Genomic DNA, 17,537 nt, shown 5'->3' with positions numbered 1-17,537 from the left:
AAATAATATAACGAATGAGTTATTCTTTTCTTGCCACCACCTTCCCCAAAGAGGTCAGAGTTGTCTTTGAAAAGCACTGAGGGAATTTGCTTGGAACCACTCTATAAGGGGAAAGTGGAAACAGGGAAAGAGCCTGAGAAGCAGAGGCCAAGTGTCCAGATGGGAAGCCCACTGAGCAGACTGGCCTCCTTCCCATGAGACTGGGAAGAGGTCTTGCAAACATCCACCTCCTCTCCTTAACTTCCCTTGCCTCAGTTTCCTCTCCTGTGAAATGGAGAAGTCATCCTACCTATCCCATAAGGTTGTTCAGTCTTTCTTTCCTTCTTTATAAATGAAATAGTAAATGAAACAGTGTTGGCTCAGGTGGGTACGGAGAAAGTGGTAGTATTACTACTGCTAGTGTTTTTTGTGGGCAAAGTCCACACTGCTACTGAATATTTACCGCAGGATTAGAACCCTTACCCATCCAATCATGAATTCCTTCCTCCTATCTATCTATAATACCTTCAGCACCATATGCCATTTGGACTGTGAAAAATTACCTCACTTTTGCTTCTTTTAAATTTTTTTCCCCACTGACCTAACTTCCTTTCTTATTTGTATATCGTTGTGAGATAAAGCACATAAGATAGATAGGTGGCCTTGTTTCCTTAGATGTATGAGGTCATTTTTAAACAATGTTCTTGGGATGTTAAAGGCAGAAAAATAACAATCTGGTCTTCAAATCTTTCTTACAATCATTTAAACTAAAGCCTGCACGAATAACCATTATGACTCTGGCCAGAATCATGGAACACTGGCCATAATGAGTCCATAGATACACTGTAAAAAAGTCTACCAGATTTATTAGATGGAATTTTGCATTTGCAATAAGCCCTCGAAATTGCTCTAAGAATCCCTATCTCTTTTTTGAAAGATCTTGAAGCACAATCCACTTGGGTACAGTGAATATAGAGAGTTGCAACTCCCATCTAGATAATTTAGGTCAAACAGCCCTTAGTTTTGCCAGAGACCTATATTTATTTGAATGAATTAAATTAGTTAAGTTGGAATGACAAGTGTTTACTTAATTCTGCAGTGGATTAATACTCATTTGTAGCTTCCTTCTTTTTGTCCATCTGTCCTGCTTATTTTCTTTCCTTCTTTATAATAATCAAGAATTTTTTTTTTACTGATCATATCATGTTGGAGATTATTTTGGACTTGGTGATGCAGAAATATAAGTGACTGGGCCAATCTTTCCAAAGATGCTTTTCAGAGAAAAGTAATGCTGATCACTCAACTTAATTGTTTCAGGTTTGGCCACATTGTGCCCAACCTCAGGGCTCTGGGAGAGCTAGCAGAGCTGACAGTCTATAAATTTTATGTCCAATATGTCCCTGGATGCTTATAAAAGACTGGTAAGGTATTAGCATCTCCCTTGATTTTCTATTGACGGAACCCAAGTGCAAAAATGTTAAGTGACCTCTCTTAGATCACAAAGTCAAAATAAGACCCATCCAGGATTTCTCATTCTAGCACTCATACTTTTGAGTTCAGTGAATATAAATAGAAGCCCCCAATTTCTAACTGCAGCTCTAGCTCTTCTTTCCTGCTGTATGATCTCGGGCAAGTCACCTCTTTGAGTCTCAATTTTATAGGTTGTAAAATTGGGATAATAATGACATCTACATTATAGGAATTTTTTTTTTTTCAAGAAATAATCCACGTAGGGCTGGGGATGTGGCTCAAGCGGTAGCGCGCTCGCCTGGCATGCGTGCGGCCCGGGCTCGATCCTCAGCACCACATACCAACAAAGATGTTGTGTCCGCCGAAAAACTAAAAGATAAATATTTAAAAATTCTCTCTCTCTCCCCCTCTCTCTTTGAAAAAAAAAAAGAAATAATCCATGTAAAAGGAGACTGGATATTGGAGGACAAAGAGTCCTCCTGTCCTGTCCCATGACGCTGGTCATGAGCACTACTCATAGCCTGTCCCTCCATCATCATGAGCCTTCGTCTCCTTCTCCAGATTTCCCCACCTTGCCCCCATGCCCTTTTGTACCAGTCTGTGCACACACAAAGCCCTCGCATCGCACTTGACTTCTGCATGGTCTGCTGGTAACACAGTCTTCAACCTCCTTGTCAGAGAAGTCGCACGGCTCCCCATGGAACTGAGCGGGCTGGAGGAGGTAGGCATGCCTGTACTGTAGCAAAAAAAGAGCAGGACTCAGGGACCTCAGAAGATGAGGGAGGCTGTATGCAGAGGGGTCCCCAGCCAGGAGGTGGGCTCATCTCCTCACTGCTCTCCCTGCCCTTGCACATCCCCCACTGTATATCCCTAAGGATGTCTTCACCTGAGTCTTCCTCCAACTGGACTGCGAACTCTCTAAGGGTGGGTGCCTTGCCTTGAATCTGTTTCTGCAGTGATCTCTCAAGATTTGCTGAATTAGAAAAGGCATAGGCTTTAGAAACAAAAGTTAGTAAGTGGATTCACGAATCTAGTTCAATAACAAAACATAAACTCAATTTAATTACTTAAGTGGGTTAACGTATACTCATTCATTCCTTAAGGCATCAATATGTTATAAATGAAAAGTTACGGGCTTTGCAGTCCCAACTGGCTGGAACTTTCTAGTTGTGGTATCAGCCAAGTAACTTAATCTGTGTGGATCTCAATTTACTCATCTGTAAGCTGGGAATAATAAATTACCTAAATGTACAGTTATGGAGTTTAAACTTCATGTATAGTTTTGATCTCATTATGTTTGTCTTTTATTATTAATAATTTTTTCTTTTACTATTAATGATTTTTAGCAGTCAATTTTGCTATATGTCTACCTTCTTATTCATTTATTCAAAAAAATATTGATTGACCTATTTGTTAAAAAGGTAGATGTCATTTTCCTTGCTTGCTGGTTGGTTGGTTTTTAATCATAACGATGTCCTCTGACCTGCCTTTGGCACCATGATGATGGTGGTGATCGGCCCCTAGCAGTGACAACACTAATGGGAATATGACGTAATATGACGTGTAATGGGAATATGACGGGGGAATACCGAGGGCTTTCTATGCTCATGTGGAATCCCCAGTGCAAACTCAGAGGATGGTGGAGGGCTTCTAGAATAAGTGACATCCAGGCTGAAACGTGATTCTTGCCTGAAAATTCCAGGAGGAGTATCAGGCAGACACGGAAAGTGGATGTGAGGATGGAGAACAACCCGGATGAGGGAATAGCTGGACCAAAGCCAAGAGACAAAACAAACGAACAAGAGACAAAGCAGAGCCAAACATCCATTGTGACTGGAGAAAAGAGAGCAAGAGGGAGAGGGGGAGAACTGGAGGGACACAAGGCAGGGGCAGGTAAATCATCTTACCAGCCTCGTAATATGGACTTAAAAGAGGAAGAGAGTTATCAGATTTGGCTGGTTTCCAAATGTTGGTTGGAATCAAGATTGTGTACAAAAGAGGGGTAAACCAGGAGAGCAGCTTGTTTTAGAGAGCTTTTTTTTTTTTTTCTTTAACTGCTGTGACTAAAAGACTTGACAAGAACAGTTAGAGGAGAAAAAGGTCTCAGTCCATAGATGGCCAACTCCATTCTTTGAAGTTTAAGGTGAGGCTGAACATCATGGCAGAAGAGTGTGGTGGAGGGAAGCAGCTCAAGAAATCACACCATGAAGCGGAGAGAGAGACTAAACTCAGCACTTACAAAATATAAACCCTAAAGTTATGTCTCCCAATGATCCACTTCCTTCAGCCACACCCTACCTGGCTACAGTTGCCATTTAGTTAATCCCTATCAGGGGAACAATTCACAGATGGGGTTAAGGTTCTCATAACCCCATCATTTCATCTGCAAACTTTCTTGCATTGTTTCACCCGTGAGTTTTGGGGGAAGACCTCATATCCAAACCATAACATAGGACCTCTCTCCTCTCTGCACAATGACATTAATAAGGCTTAATTGTTCCTTATATGGCATCTGTACTTGTGGCTATGGAAATCCAAAAAAATAAATATGGACAATCATTCACCCATGCTCCATTGGATTTCCAGAGGGTTGTCCTTCCTAGAAGGCAGAGCCTGTCAGGACAGAAAGAAGTCTGTGAGAGAAAAAAAAATTCTCAACAAGTCAGATCCAGAAAAGGAATATGCCTGAACACAAGAACGGCCATTTGTGACAATCCCACAGCTAACAGTATGCTAAGTGGGAGAAAGCTAGAAGCATTTCTTCTAAGACTAGAACAATACAAGATGTCCAATTTCACCATTCCTATTCAACATAGTACTAGAAGTCATATCCAGAGCAATGAGACAAAAGAAAAAAATAAAAGTTGGAAAGGAGGAAGTCAAATGATCTGTTTGCAGATGATATGATGTTATATCTAGAAAAACCTGAAGTCTCTACCAAAACACTGTCAGAACTGATAAACTCAGTAAAGTTATAGGATACAGGTCAACATACAAAAAAACAGCAGCGTTTGTATCCTCTAATAAATAAATTTAAAAGCAATCATTTCCACTATCCACAAAATATAAAATACCTAGTAATAAATTTAAACAAGGAAGTAAAATATATCTATAATAAATATTATAAAAAGACACAAAATTGAAAATTACGAGAGGACACAAAACATCCCATGTTCCTGGATTGGAAGAATTAATACTGATAAAATGTCCATGCTATCCAAAGTGACCTACAGATTCAGTGGAATCCCAATCAAAATGCCCATGATGTTCTTTAAAGAACTAGAAAAACATTACAAAATGTATGTAGCATCACAAAAGACCCCAGATAACCAAAGTAACTCTGAGTGAAAAGAATAAAAGCTAGAAGCCTCGCAATACCTGACTTCAAAACACACCATAAAGCTATAGTAACAAGACAGCATGGGTGTGGCATAAACAGACACATATACCAACAGAGCAGAGAATCTGGAAATGAGTCCACATACTCATAGTCAACTGAAGGCACCAAACGTGTGCACCAGAGAAAGATCTTTTTAGCAAAATGGTGCCAGGGCAACTGGATATACTTCTGCAGAAGAATGATGAGAGACTCCGCTCTCTCACCATATACAACAATCCACTCACAAAGGATCAAAGACCTAAAAGTAGGACCTTACATGATGACATTACTAGAAAACACACAGGGGAAACACTTGAAGGCACTGGTATAGATAAAGAATTCTTTAAAAATAAGACTTCAAAAGCACAGATAACCAAACCAAAACTAGACAAATGGGATTATAATCAAACTCAGAAGCTTCTTCACAGCAATGGAAAAAAAATCAAGAGTGTTAAAAGAGACAAAGTACAGAACAGAAGAAAATACTTGCAACTTGTTCATCTGACAAGGGGTTAATATCCAGAATATATAAGGAACTAAAATAACTCAACAACAAAAAAGACCCAAAGACTTCAAAATGTGCAAATAATCTGTATAGGTATTTTTCAAATGGTGATATGCAGATGGCAAGGGTTCAGAAAAAGAGGAACTCTTAGACACTGTTGGTGGGGATGTAAATTAGTATGGCCATTATGGAAAATAACATGAACGTTCCTCAAAAATTACCATCTGACCCAGCAATCCCAATACTTCATATATAGCTAAAGAAAAGGAAATCATTATATCAAAGAGATACTTGCACACCCACATTTATTGCATTGCTATAGCCAAGATAAGGAAATCAACCAATAGGTCTGTCAACAGATGAATGGATTTTCAAAAATGTGGTGAAATCACAATGGAATATTATTAAGCCACCAAAAGGATGGAGTCCTGCCATTTGCAGCAACATAGAAGGAACTGGAGGACATTAGGTTAGGTGAAATAAGCCAGGCACAGAAGGATAGATACATGTTCTCACTCATGTGTGGAAGCTAAAAATAGAGGGTAGAATAAAGACTGGAGAGTGTAGAGGAGAGGGGAATAAGAGAGGATGGATTGTGGTACAAAACACAGAGGGAGGAAGGAGTTCTATGGTTCTGTTGCACAATAGGTGATTGTCATCTACAACAATTACTTCTACAGTTCAAAAAAATCTGTGGGGGAAGTGTTTGAATATTCCCAACACATCAACACATAGAAATGATTATGTCTGAGGAGACGGAAATGCTAATTACCCTGATTTGATTATCATACATGCATCAAGTTATGATACTCCATAAAAGTACAAATATTAAATGTCAATTCGAAAATAAGCATAAAATAAAACCATGCTCACAGAAAGCCAAGTGGGTCAGAGGAGGGTGGAAATGATGGAAGGAGTACACCTCGAGACCAGGCTGAGAGGTTTTGTCAAGCCCCGCAGCTGGTGACCCTGCAGCTAGGAATGAGGTCTGGCCAGGGGAGTCTGCAGCAAATTTGGAATGTGGAGCTCTGGCTGGCTGGCTCATGCGGAGTCTTCCTAGTTTATGCAGCCGATGAAGCAATTATCCAGATAATTGGATCAATGTTGATAACTTCAACAAGAAAACCTACTCTGGGAACAGAATGATCCTGCCTGGCTCTCCCCATTGATCCAATTAACTGCGTAATTTTCTCAGGCCTACTTCCACAGCCTCTTTAGAGTGCTATCCATGTCAGGCTTGGTTTCCCAACGAGCCAGGGACACAGTGACATTCTCTCCACTCTGAAACAATCTCAGAGCTGGGATCCTGCGTCCATCCTCCTAGGACAAGAGAGACTGAAGGGCAAACACCGCAGGGAATGTGGTTTCAAGGGAGAACCATAGACAAGGATCCAGTGACCTGAATTCAAGGTTTGTGTTGACTACTAGGGAACCCCAACAAGTCACTTACTGATGAACCTCTGTCTAACTGTCAGTCTAACCAAAAGGATAACAACCATCCCTGCTCCCTTGCAAAGATGTCACAAAACAGAATGAGCTCCAACAAATATTTAGGAAGCAGCTATTTGCAGACACTGGAATGCCCACTTGGGGCACAGAATGGAATATGTCTTTACAAGTTTACTGCTTAGTGAAAGTAAATAATGAATAACATAGTGTGCAAAGTGCCAGGACACAGGGTAACGGGACTTACTGATGCTTGGAAAGGTTGCTCTGTCTAACTGGAGGTGAGACTGAGGAGCAGTCATGGAAGCCTTCTCTGAAGAGGTGGCCCTGAGTAGAATTTCAAATGATGAGCAGGTGCTTGCCAGTGAAGGACATGAGGGGTGCCACTCTTGGCTGGGAAAGCAGCATGAAAGAAGCACAGAGAGTGGGGTGGTAGCAGGAATGCCCATGTTCCAGGGGGGGATACTGCAGGAGATACAGGACAGGTTAGGTTAACACTAGTTGGGTCCTGATCCTCAGGGCTACGGTGTAGACTTGGAATGGTTTTCAGACTTAGCTTTTCCTGGCTGTACCATGAAAGATGGATGGAGAGAGCAGGTTGGAGACAGGAAGTCTAACTAGGAACCTGCAAGGATAGATGTGCTTGGAAAATATCAAAGGACCAAAGAAAGGTTCTGATTGCTTTCACTTTTCAAAGGGAAAAGTCCTGTGGACTCAATCAGCCAACATTCCTGAGGGCCTATTATGTACCAGGCACCGAGTGCGGTTCCTCGGCCAGTTTTGTGGAGGACGAGGGCTCCAGGAAGCTTAACTCTCCCCATGGCTTGGGCTCTTACCCTTTTCTTCTGACAGGGGTCACAGGCAGTCCAAGAGGACCAGCTGGACAGTTCACAATCAATAGGCATCAGGGGGACATCCACACTCCGCGTCTGTCTGCTCTTAGCAAGGCTCCTGTTGACTGTACTTGACTCAAAGGGACACAACCTTTCACCTCTAAAAAAGTCATTATAAAAGAACAGCATTAAGTATAGAAGGGAATTCATACACCTCCAGCCATTTCTCCATCCACCCAGTAAATATATATTTGTTCACATGTGCAAGGCTATTAGTTGATTATCCAGTATAGGCTAATTCATCCAATAAATATTTATTGAACATGCAGTAAATTCCTGACATTATGGCTAGCTGTGGACAAAAGAGTACTGAACTTGAATCAAAAGACAGTCCATTAAGCACTTGGGTGATCTCAGGCTGGATTTTCAACTGGTATAACCTTTACTTTTCTCATCTATATGATGGGGTTAATCATGTCTATCTCATAATGTTATTTCTTGGAATAAAAATGATAGTGTATGGGAGAGCACTTTACAAACTCCAAAGTACCCAGAAGATAGCTAGATGTGATCCGCAGCAATTCACTCTCCATCTCTAAGCCTCTGTTTTATTCTCCTGAAAATGAGAGGTTTGCACTAGAAGGTCTTTGAGGTGCCAATTCATGTCTAAGAAATATTTGCAGAGGACAAATAATATTCAGGGTATTGTGCTATGAGGGATACAGAGAAATAGGACACAGACTCTGCCTTCTGGAACTCAGTTTGTCCTAGAGTAAGACACATGTCACATGTCTTAGCTCTGTGGAGCTTTACCCTATAGGCAAGGTTTCAGACCATGCAGTCCCTATGGCCAGAGCCATGCTTGAGGACCTCTGCAGGCTTGGTGGGGGTAGAGAGAGCTGGGTTGCAGCCGGGAGGCGGGTGAGGATGCCAGTGGGTGGTGTGAACCCGAGCTGCAGCAGCAGCCGGGGAGAGAGGGTGGGCTGGACAGGTATCAGGTGGAATGGGTAGAGAGTACTGGATCATTGGACGGGGCAGAGGAGTCGAGACAGGAAAGAGCTTAGGCTGATGCTGGTTTCCAGGGTGAGTGTGTAGGCAGAGGGGTAAAGCAGGAGAAAAGGAGAAGTTCAGGGGAAGATGGCAGAGGTGTATGGAATTCCAGATTCTCAAGGCACATTACCACAGACACATTCAGCACACGGTTCCTCTGTGGGGTGGGAACTCAGGAGGGGAGATCTGTGCCCGAGGACACATCTGATCATGAGGAGCTGTGAAACAGGATGAGATTGCTCTTGAGAGGCAATCCCACAAGGACAAGCCTTGAGGGTCACTGTACAAGGCAGGCCAGGGGGGACTGGCTGTCACAGTCAAGGTCCTCGGGAGCCTGTGGAGGTGAGTCAGGGGATGAAGGGGCAGATGACAGACAGTATGTCTGCAGAGCCGTCAAACGACAGAAGACCTAAAGGACATCGCAAGATAAGGCCTAAAGCTTTTGTTGAGTTCCTGGGACAAACCGGGACAAGGGTGAATGAACACGCCTGTTATTACTCTGCCTGAGCCTCCAATGGCCCCATCTGTAATAATGGGTGCCTTAGGATTTTTTCTTCCCAAGTGAAAGACAGTATTACACCATAAGATTCTTTCTAATTTGTGTTCCTTTTCAAACCTGAAAAGAAGACAACAGGAAAAAACCAAAACAACAAAGATGTGCTGGGCAGTCAAGACATGTGTGTCACATGCCGGGCCAGGTGTTTCACACAGGCTTTCTCACTCGATCCTCACAGCAATGCTAGAAGGCAGCTACAGAACACCAGCACCTGGGCATATGTGGGAAATGGCCCTGAGGGACGGTGGCAGGCTGGTATACAGTGTTGTTGGATTGTGAGCAGTGGTCTGTTGGGCTCCAGCACATGAGCTATGCCAATTGTCCCATGCTGTCTGGAAGGAAAGGGGCCCAGCGTCCACTCCAGCCATCCCCTCCAGCCATCCCCTCCAACCTCTCATTCCCATGTCCAAGATTGAGTCATTAGGGAGAGGACCACACTTCCACTATCTCATACACAGGTGTCACTCCAGACAAGGTCATTAACAATACATTCTCACTTGGCAAAAGCCCTAAAAAGAGGGTAATATTAAGTACAGTGAAATCCATCTCCATGACTGCCCCAGAGACCAGCAAAAATCAATTGCCTAGTAAAGTTGGATCTTTAACAAAAGGTCAAAGACTACTGGAAACCACAGGTGGATACTTTAAAATGGTTACTGGAGGCTGGATGCTGCACAGCCAGTGGGGGGTCTCAGAATGGGCTCCTATCTACTAATTTGCCCACGTTTGACAAAACAATGTTGTCTGTGATTTGGCTTCTCTTAAGTATGTATTTGACAGCTCTGCAGGGTACCCTCTTCCTATTTCAACTACAAAACAGTTACATTGTGGTTTTTTGCAACTATCAAACCAACTCTGAGCCATAGTCAAGACTGAGTGAGTAAGGAATGTACACACTAGCTATTAAAAGTCACAATTATTTTCCTCCCTGAGATTTGAAAGCCTGTTAATGGGCAAGCTGATCACTTACAGAAGGAACTGGGTAAGGAGTTGTTATAAGCACCAGATCTCTCATGTTTGCACCCAATTTTCATTATGGAGTGGCAATATAATGAAGTAATCAGCAGCATAAATAGTATGTTTGTAAATTACATTAGATAAGATGCATGTGGTTTGTTAGTGCTACAAAATGCAAATCCGAAAGAAAAGACAGCATTCAATTGTGTCTTTAATTCCTGGGAATAGCATGAAACCCCATAAAGGAGGGGTCCAGTTGGGACCTTAGTAAGATTACACTTGCCTTTCACCCTTATGAATGTCTATGGAAACAAGCCGGAAGGACATTTTAACCAACTGGTTTGACTTAGGTCATTCAAAATCCTCTGTATATACATAACTCTGAAAATTTAAACACGCATATAGAAGTACAAACAATAGAATGAAAACCACCCAGGTACTCACATTCAGATTTACAGCTGCTAACTTTTTGGCACACTGGCTTTAAGTCTTTTGTTTTAACATGTAAATCCCTATAAATTGGATACGTGTGTTTTATGCTAGCCCTGGTTCTTTTTCTCTCCTCTTTGGAGACAGCCATTATGAAAATTTGGTGTGGATCCTTTCAGTGTCTTAAATATTTCCACAAATATCCACTCTATATTAATATTGCTTTGGTTTGCTCACCTCATATTGTGCATGGGATTCTGCAACTTGCTTCTGCCCATCCATGATGCCTTTGTGAGGCCTCTCTAGGGTGCTCCATAAGACCTATTTCATTTCTTTTATCCGGGCATTCTATCTTGGGACATCTATGGCTTTTAGTTTATTCTTTTTTCTTTTTGAGGATCATTTATATTTTCTCAGTGCTTTTGCAAATGCAAGAAATGCTACGATAAACACCCTTGAAAAATATCTTGAACATGTGCTCCTTACGTAAGAGCTGGCAAGGGTCTTCCTTTTCTCAGGGTGCATGGAATGCCATTGCCAGCATTATGACATATCTCACTGGGCCCAGGTCTCCCTCTCTCTTTCTAACAGGCATCTCTGATCAAAATAAAGATGGATCCATCAAGTAGAGCGGGATTAGGTCAGCAGTAAATTTCAAGTCATCAGCTTATATGGAGGGGGTGCATCAATATCTTTGGCTTTCTGTAGAAATGCCCTGACACAACAACTTTCTTGTCACACACAATTTGTTAGGCTGCTGGATCCCCTTTGCAAACAACATCCTTCCTCTCTGCTAGAAGTGGGCAGCTTCTGGGTGGCAGGTTTTCAATTTCTTTTCTCTCTCTCCTTTGCTGTTCTAGACACAAAATTTAAAGCAACATCTCAAGGCAACAAATGTGTGGCCCAGAAATAGAGAGCTGACATGAGAGTCCAGCAAGTCTGCTACACCAGGCAGGTGGAGAGGGAAAGCACACGAGTAAGCAGTAGAAAAATGCAGAGAGCAGATGGGGGCTCTGGAAACTGATGCCCCTGAAACTGGATTTGAATCCATTTTCTACTATGTCGTTAGGAAGTAACCCTGGAACAGCTAATGCCTCTCTCTAGGCCTCAGTTTTCTTCTCTGTAAAACTGTGGACAATAGCACCTCCCTGGAGCAGCTGTGGGGATGAGAGGTCATGTGTGAAATTGCCTGGCACAGTGGCCATCAGCAATAATCAATGGGTCTTATGACCATGTGACCTGGTTACAAAGGTAAATAAAAATGAAAATTTTTCTTAGTTAAAATGAAGGAGATTTCTTAGCTAAAATGAAGGAGCATTTTCTGCTCCAGAACTAAATACCTTTTCTTTTTTCTCCTTTGGTGTCTGAAATTCAAATACACACTGGTTCCAGGACTGCAGGGTTGGAGCCACAGGTAAAGGTGAGAACCTTAAACCTGGGTCCAGGTAAGGGGTCATTGCATAGGGGTGAACCCCTCCTCCTCTGAGGTCAGTCTGTTCTTCCACACAGAGCGAATAAGAAATAACACCCCTGGTGACACCGCTGTGAGGTTCAGTAAGTCTCCCAGCATGCACTGTCCCCTCAGACCTCCATTCCCTACCTTAGAGGGAACCTCCCTAATTATAACTCTGATGGCTTTGCCCTTCACTAAGTTCCCCACTGCCTACACCATAGGTTCAAGCTTCTTAGCTGGCACTCAGTGTCCCCCAACTCTGCCTGCTGTCAGACCCCTGCTTATTCCTACGTCATTCCTCCCCTGTTGCTCCCAGCTTGCTCTATGCTCATAGCTACTGAAATACACTTGGGTGCTTGAAACAAGTGAGGCTCTCTCACACCTCCATGCCTCTGCTTATACTGTTCCTCTGCCTGGCATACCCTTCCCCTTTCCCAGACCCCATGCCCAGTAGAGCTGGTCACTCCCTCTCTTGTTTCCTGTGTGGTCCTCTACCACCTCGTGCAGCAGGACAGGGAGTGAGTGCTCACATATTCGCATTCTTCAAGGGGACACAAGTTTGTTGTATCGTGTTCTTCTTCATATCCTTGGAGCCCTAGAAGGGGCTGTGCACAGGGCCCGATGCTGTAGGTAAGGTTATGGTGGTTTCTCAAGGAGCCCTGCTCCAGATACAATCCCTTGGGTCCTGCAGGCTTCTCTGTTCATGCTAGCCAAGCTGTGAGCCTTGATCATTCCAACAGTCTATTTGAGTGTGCAATGGGTGGTGTAGGCTCACAGTCCTGGTCTCAGGTGTGGTGCCTAACGGGGCTGAGCAGGCAGCAGAGCTCATCCAGAGGGAGTGTCCAACAGGGGAACTTGGCACTCCTCTCACTAAATGAGGGCGCATGCTCAGGTTGCAGCTTTGGAATAAGTAAAAGGAATGGCATTAACAGATCTCTGTCTGTAGGAGTGCTCACGAGGAGGCCTGGGGTCCTGAGTGCTTCAGTATCTCATAACAGGGGCTTCTCCTGAACTAGGAGGGTCCTCAAATTGCCAAACCATGGGTCCTCTTTCACGGGAGCCCAAGTTTGAGCTCCTGAATTCTACTAATGAAATAAATCAGTTAGCATTTAACAGCTGGAAATGTCTGGAATGTGTAAGAGAGAGCAAGAGAGGTGGGGGGTGGGGACCTGAGAACCCAAAGACTGGGTCTGTAAACAGGTCCAGTGGGTCACTCTCATATGTTAAAATCATTCAGATGAATTCACTCCCTTTTATACATACAGCAAACCTTTTTTGCCTAAAGAGTCAGACCAAAGCTTTGTTCAGAATATAGAACAAGTACCCTATTCTTCTTAGCATGACAAAATACATTTAAACATGTCACTTTCTCAACAGGAATCTTTGTTGAAGCCAGTTACTTGGTTCCACAATAATTTGAAGGGAATCATTGATACTATTTTATGAGAAGCATGCAAATTGCTTCAAGGGATGCTCCTCAGCCCAGAGACATGCGGCAAAAAAGAGTCGCTCAGCATTATGAGGCTGTGTGTCCCCTGCTCTGGGTTCTGGCATTCATAATCATCACTTACCTGGAGCCAGGCAAACCGAGAGCACCCAGGGCAACACAGAGAAGAGACATCTCTGCCAGTGCCCCCCAGGCCCAGGCCTCTGTCTTCCTTTTCTCCATGTGACAGGAGATCCAGAAAGGCTCCCAGATGCACGGAAAGCCACACAGTGAATGGCACTGTCAACTTTTGTCCCCACAGAGCAAACAGCTCAGCAGAGTAAACAGGGCTACCAGTGCCTGGAAACTCCAGACTTTGCACAGATAGAAACTCTCCTGTGACACTCACACCAGGCAAAGGATGCAAAACTCCACTGACCAGCAATTTGGCTTTTATTCCTGTGTGACCAGGTTTGGGTAAGCTGCAGGGGAGACAGCTATTAGTGAGCTAGTAAGAATCATGGCTCTCGGTTCAAACTGCCTGGGAGTGAATGCTCTCTCTGCCACTTGCTAGCTTACTAACCAAGTTCCTTTACTTCTGTGGCTCTGATTCTTCAACTGCTAAATGTTGAGGATTAAATAAATTAGTGGATGGAAAGGGCTTAGAACAGGCCCATGTTGAGCATCCAGACATGAACTACTCTTCCCAAGTAGACACAGGATTTGGAGTTAGATGGGCCCAGGTTTGAATCCTAGTTTCACCTCTTTTCAGCTGTGTGATTCTGAGTCAGGCTTTAGAGGCCGTCCATCTGAGTTCAAATTCTTTCTGTTTGATCCATTAGCCATGTGACCCAGGGTAAATTACTAATCTTCTCTGGGCCCAAGTTTATTCATCTACAAAACAGGAATAATAATAGTACTCATTTCACAGCGTTGTAATAAAGATTAAATAAATCTAGATATTCAAAAAACCATCAACAATGTCTGACACATACTATGTACTTTCTCTATAAATTAGCTGACACTTTATTGATTGATTCTGTTTCCTCATATAAAAATTGGAAGAGCGATGCCTACCAATCTCTCAGAGTTGGAGAATCAGATGAAATAAAGTAAATATGAAAATGTTGCAGAAAATACGCTTTGTAGGAATGCTAATCATAAGAGGATAATTATCCAAATATCTGTTACTGTTGTTATGTACTTTATGCAGAATTTCATTATATTTGGGGAGAAATAGGTGGCTTCCTGCCCTTGTGGGGAAGAGGAGTAGTTAATTAATATACGTAGGTTTAACATTCTTCTGATATTTGCAGGGACTTTAAAGAGCACAAATGATAGTAGACAGCTCTGCTTTTCACTGTCACCTCTCCCACATCAGTGGACTCTCGCTTTCCTTCCTCTGAGACCAAGCATGCTATGCAGGTGTCCCTCATAGACCCTGAATCAAGCTGGTTTTGTCTGAGCCTGGCTGAGTGCTTCTACCTCATCTTGTTGTTGTTCTGGGTAGTTTCATATCTGAGACCCAGCTGGCACAGAGGGTCAGCCCTGATTTGGGTGTGGACAAGATACCACCTGCCCACGGGGAGGGCCATGAGACTGTGGCAGGAGAGAAGCATGATGCAAACTCAGAGGTGACCTGCCAAGGTCTGCAGTTCTCCAATGACCTCTCTGAGAGTTCAGTAGATTAGACAATGGGAAATGGAGGGAAAGGGGATAAGAAAAGGAAAGACGGTGGAATGAATCTGACATAATTTTCCTACATACAGAGATGGAAACATCACAGGGAATCCCACCATCACGTACATCCACAGTAATGGGATCCTAACTAGAATACGATACAGTCCATGCTTATATAATTGTACCAAAATGGATTCTACTGTCACATATCACTAAAAAGAACCAATGAATAAATTTTTTAAAAAGTACCTTTCTGACTCTCCAGGATCAACAAAGTCAAGTATAGACAGCACTGACCCGCATTGACAAAAGCAGCCTGCCCCCAGAAAGGGCTGAATCTGCCTGAGGGTTGACCATCCTGCTGCTATTGGTACTGCAGGTGTTGGTGACAAACCCTAGAGGGAAGAGGTGACATACAAGGTGTGGGCTACAGAAAGGATCTGATGCCCTTCAACAATTTACGTAATTTCTCCAAGATTGTGTTTTCTCATCTGCACAATGTGGGGGGGGGGGGTCATAATTCATTCACACCCACTTCATAAGGTTGTTTTGAAGTCTGAATGTATAAAATACAAGGCTCTGCACCTCATTTCTGACGTGAGTTGGGGTACTCTCAAGTACTAGGCCTCTTCCCCTGTGGCCCAGCCCTGCAGTGTCTGCCAGAGCAGGTGGGTTGGGTAAGGACATGTTCAGAGGAAGAGCAGGGAGGGAGAGGAGAAGCCAGAGAAGACAACAGTCCCCTCACATTGACTGTGCCCCAAACACAGAACTTAGTCCTGCTGCAGAACCTCCCCCCCCACCCCCGCGCAATGTGCCAAGTTGTCATTAGCTCAAGCACAAGGCACTGACTCACCATGTCCCAAAGGATAGCGCTGACCTGAACTTTGACATCATTGATTGTGGTAGTTAATCATTTGTAAACAAGCAGAAAATTGAGTTTCAAGAAATATCCCTGTTCCCTCGACGTTGGCCTGCACTGAAGAGAAGCCGAACCCTTAAAAGAGGCGCCTCCCATTGGGCCTCCTCACGCTGAGCTCCCTAAGCAGGATTTGTCCTCAAAGAGGGCAACTGCATGGATAAAATGTGTTTTCCTACCTTGACTTTTGCACGTGTTTCTTCTGCTCAGAAGACATGCCACCCGGCTCAATGCCACTCTTCATGTAGGGTTTATACCAAACGTCACTTGCACAAGAAATCTTTCCCAATTGACTCCTCTGGAGTTCTTTTGTTCCAGGCTCCAAAAGGTCTCCTGGAATTTTAACCTCCCAGGGCTCCTAATGGCTTCAGGTATTGTTCACCTGAGATGATGCCAGGGGATGGTGGCCTCAGGCTGCAGGGATCATAATGCACTTATTTTTCATTGACAAGTTTAGCCACTTACCAGCCTTCCCATTCATCATCTTGTTTGATATTGACAATAAGCCAAGAGACTAAAGATCATCTTCCATGTCTCTGGGATGGGCGTCTACCTCTGGTCCACAGCTGGTCATCAGCAAATTTATGCTAGATACAGGTTTTTTTTTTTCTGACCCCCAAACTCTGCTTTTTTCAAATTCTGAGGCTTCCCCCTGCTCTTAGAGGGGGCCAGGTTTTGCTCGGCTCTTATAGAGTGCTGGCCCTGACTTAGTCTAACACAAAGATGACTCCACGGCCTTCCTCTGATTTAGCATCTCTTACAAAGGCCATAGCTTTTATCACTGATGGTGAGGGAGATTTAAAAAGGGACCATCTGTCTTGAAGCCTTTAAACTCTGTATAGAATTTCAAAATGCTAACTCTATCATTTGTTGTTTTCCAACCTTGGATAACTGACTTTCCAGCCTCCACCCAGTTCCAGAGCCAAGGCCACGTGCCAGGTTTTTGCTGTGTACTCCTCTACCTCTAGAACCCACTTCTGCACGCGTTAGATTTTGCAAAGTAACAAATAATCACAAAATGTAATATCTTAAAGCAATAATCATTTATCAGCCTATAATTCTTGGGGTCATCAAGCAGATTTAGGGTAAGCTGGATAGGTCTGCTGCTTTTGCTTGGGTTCCCTAGGCGGGTAGGTGGGCAGGGACTGGGGGATCGGGGAATGTCAGCCTTACTCACCTGCATGGTGACTCACTGTGTCCTCCAGAGGCGCTGGTGCAAGCTGTTGAGTGAAGTCATGAGGTGACTGGGCCACATGTCTCCAAACAGACAAGCTCAGGTGGACCTCATGGTTCCCAGGGTAGCAAGAAAGGACAACCCCCACCCGCCAGTGCACCCCACTTTCCCAGCCCCAGCCTGCATTGTTTCCAAATGTTCCATTGGCCAATGTAATAGCCACACCCCTCCTGAAGAGATGAAGTAGCTCATACCTGATGACAGGAGGAAAGGCAGAGTCACAT

The 17,537-nt window shown here is 43.6% G+C and overlaps 1 protein-coding gene across 1 annotated transcript in view; it reads right to left on the bottom strand.

Moving 5' to 3' along the window:
• Positions 1-13,872, bottom strand: part of C8b (complement C8 beta chain) — a 36,951-nt gene extending 23,079 nt beyond the window's left edge. The window contains exons 1-3 of the mRNA XM_015484936.2: positions 13,629-13,872; positions 7,616-7,772; positions 2,044-2,185 (exon numbers count right to left, since the gene is read on the bottom strand). Of these exons, the coding sequence (XP_015340422.1) occupies positions 2,044-2,185; positions 7,616-7,772; positions 13,629-13,726 (397 nt within the window). The 5' untranslated portion in view covers positions 13,727-13,872. The remainder of the gene's footprint in view (positions 1-2,043; positions 2,186-7,615; positions 7,773-13,628) is intronic.
• Between the last annotated feature and the right edge of the window lie 3,665 nt (positions 13,873-17,537).

This window comes from Marmota marmota, unplaced genomic scaffold (assembly GCF_001458135.2).
Source record: "Marmota marmota marmota unplaced genomic scaffold, marMar, whole genome shotgun sequence".
Lineage (NCBI taxonomy): Eukaryota > Metazoa > Chordata > Mammalia > Rodentia > Sciuridae > Marmota > Marmota marmota.
The sequence above is the reverse complement of the archived record's forward strand: the minus strand, read 5'-3'. Positions and strand labels throughout refer to the sequence as shown.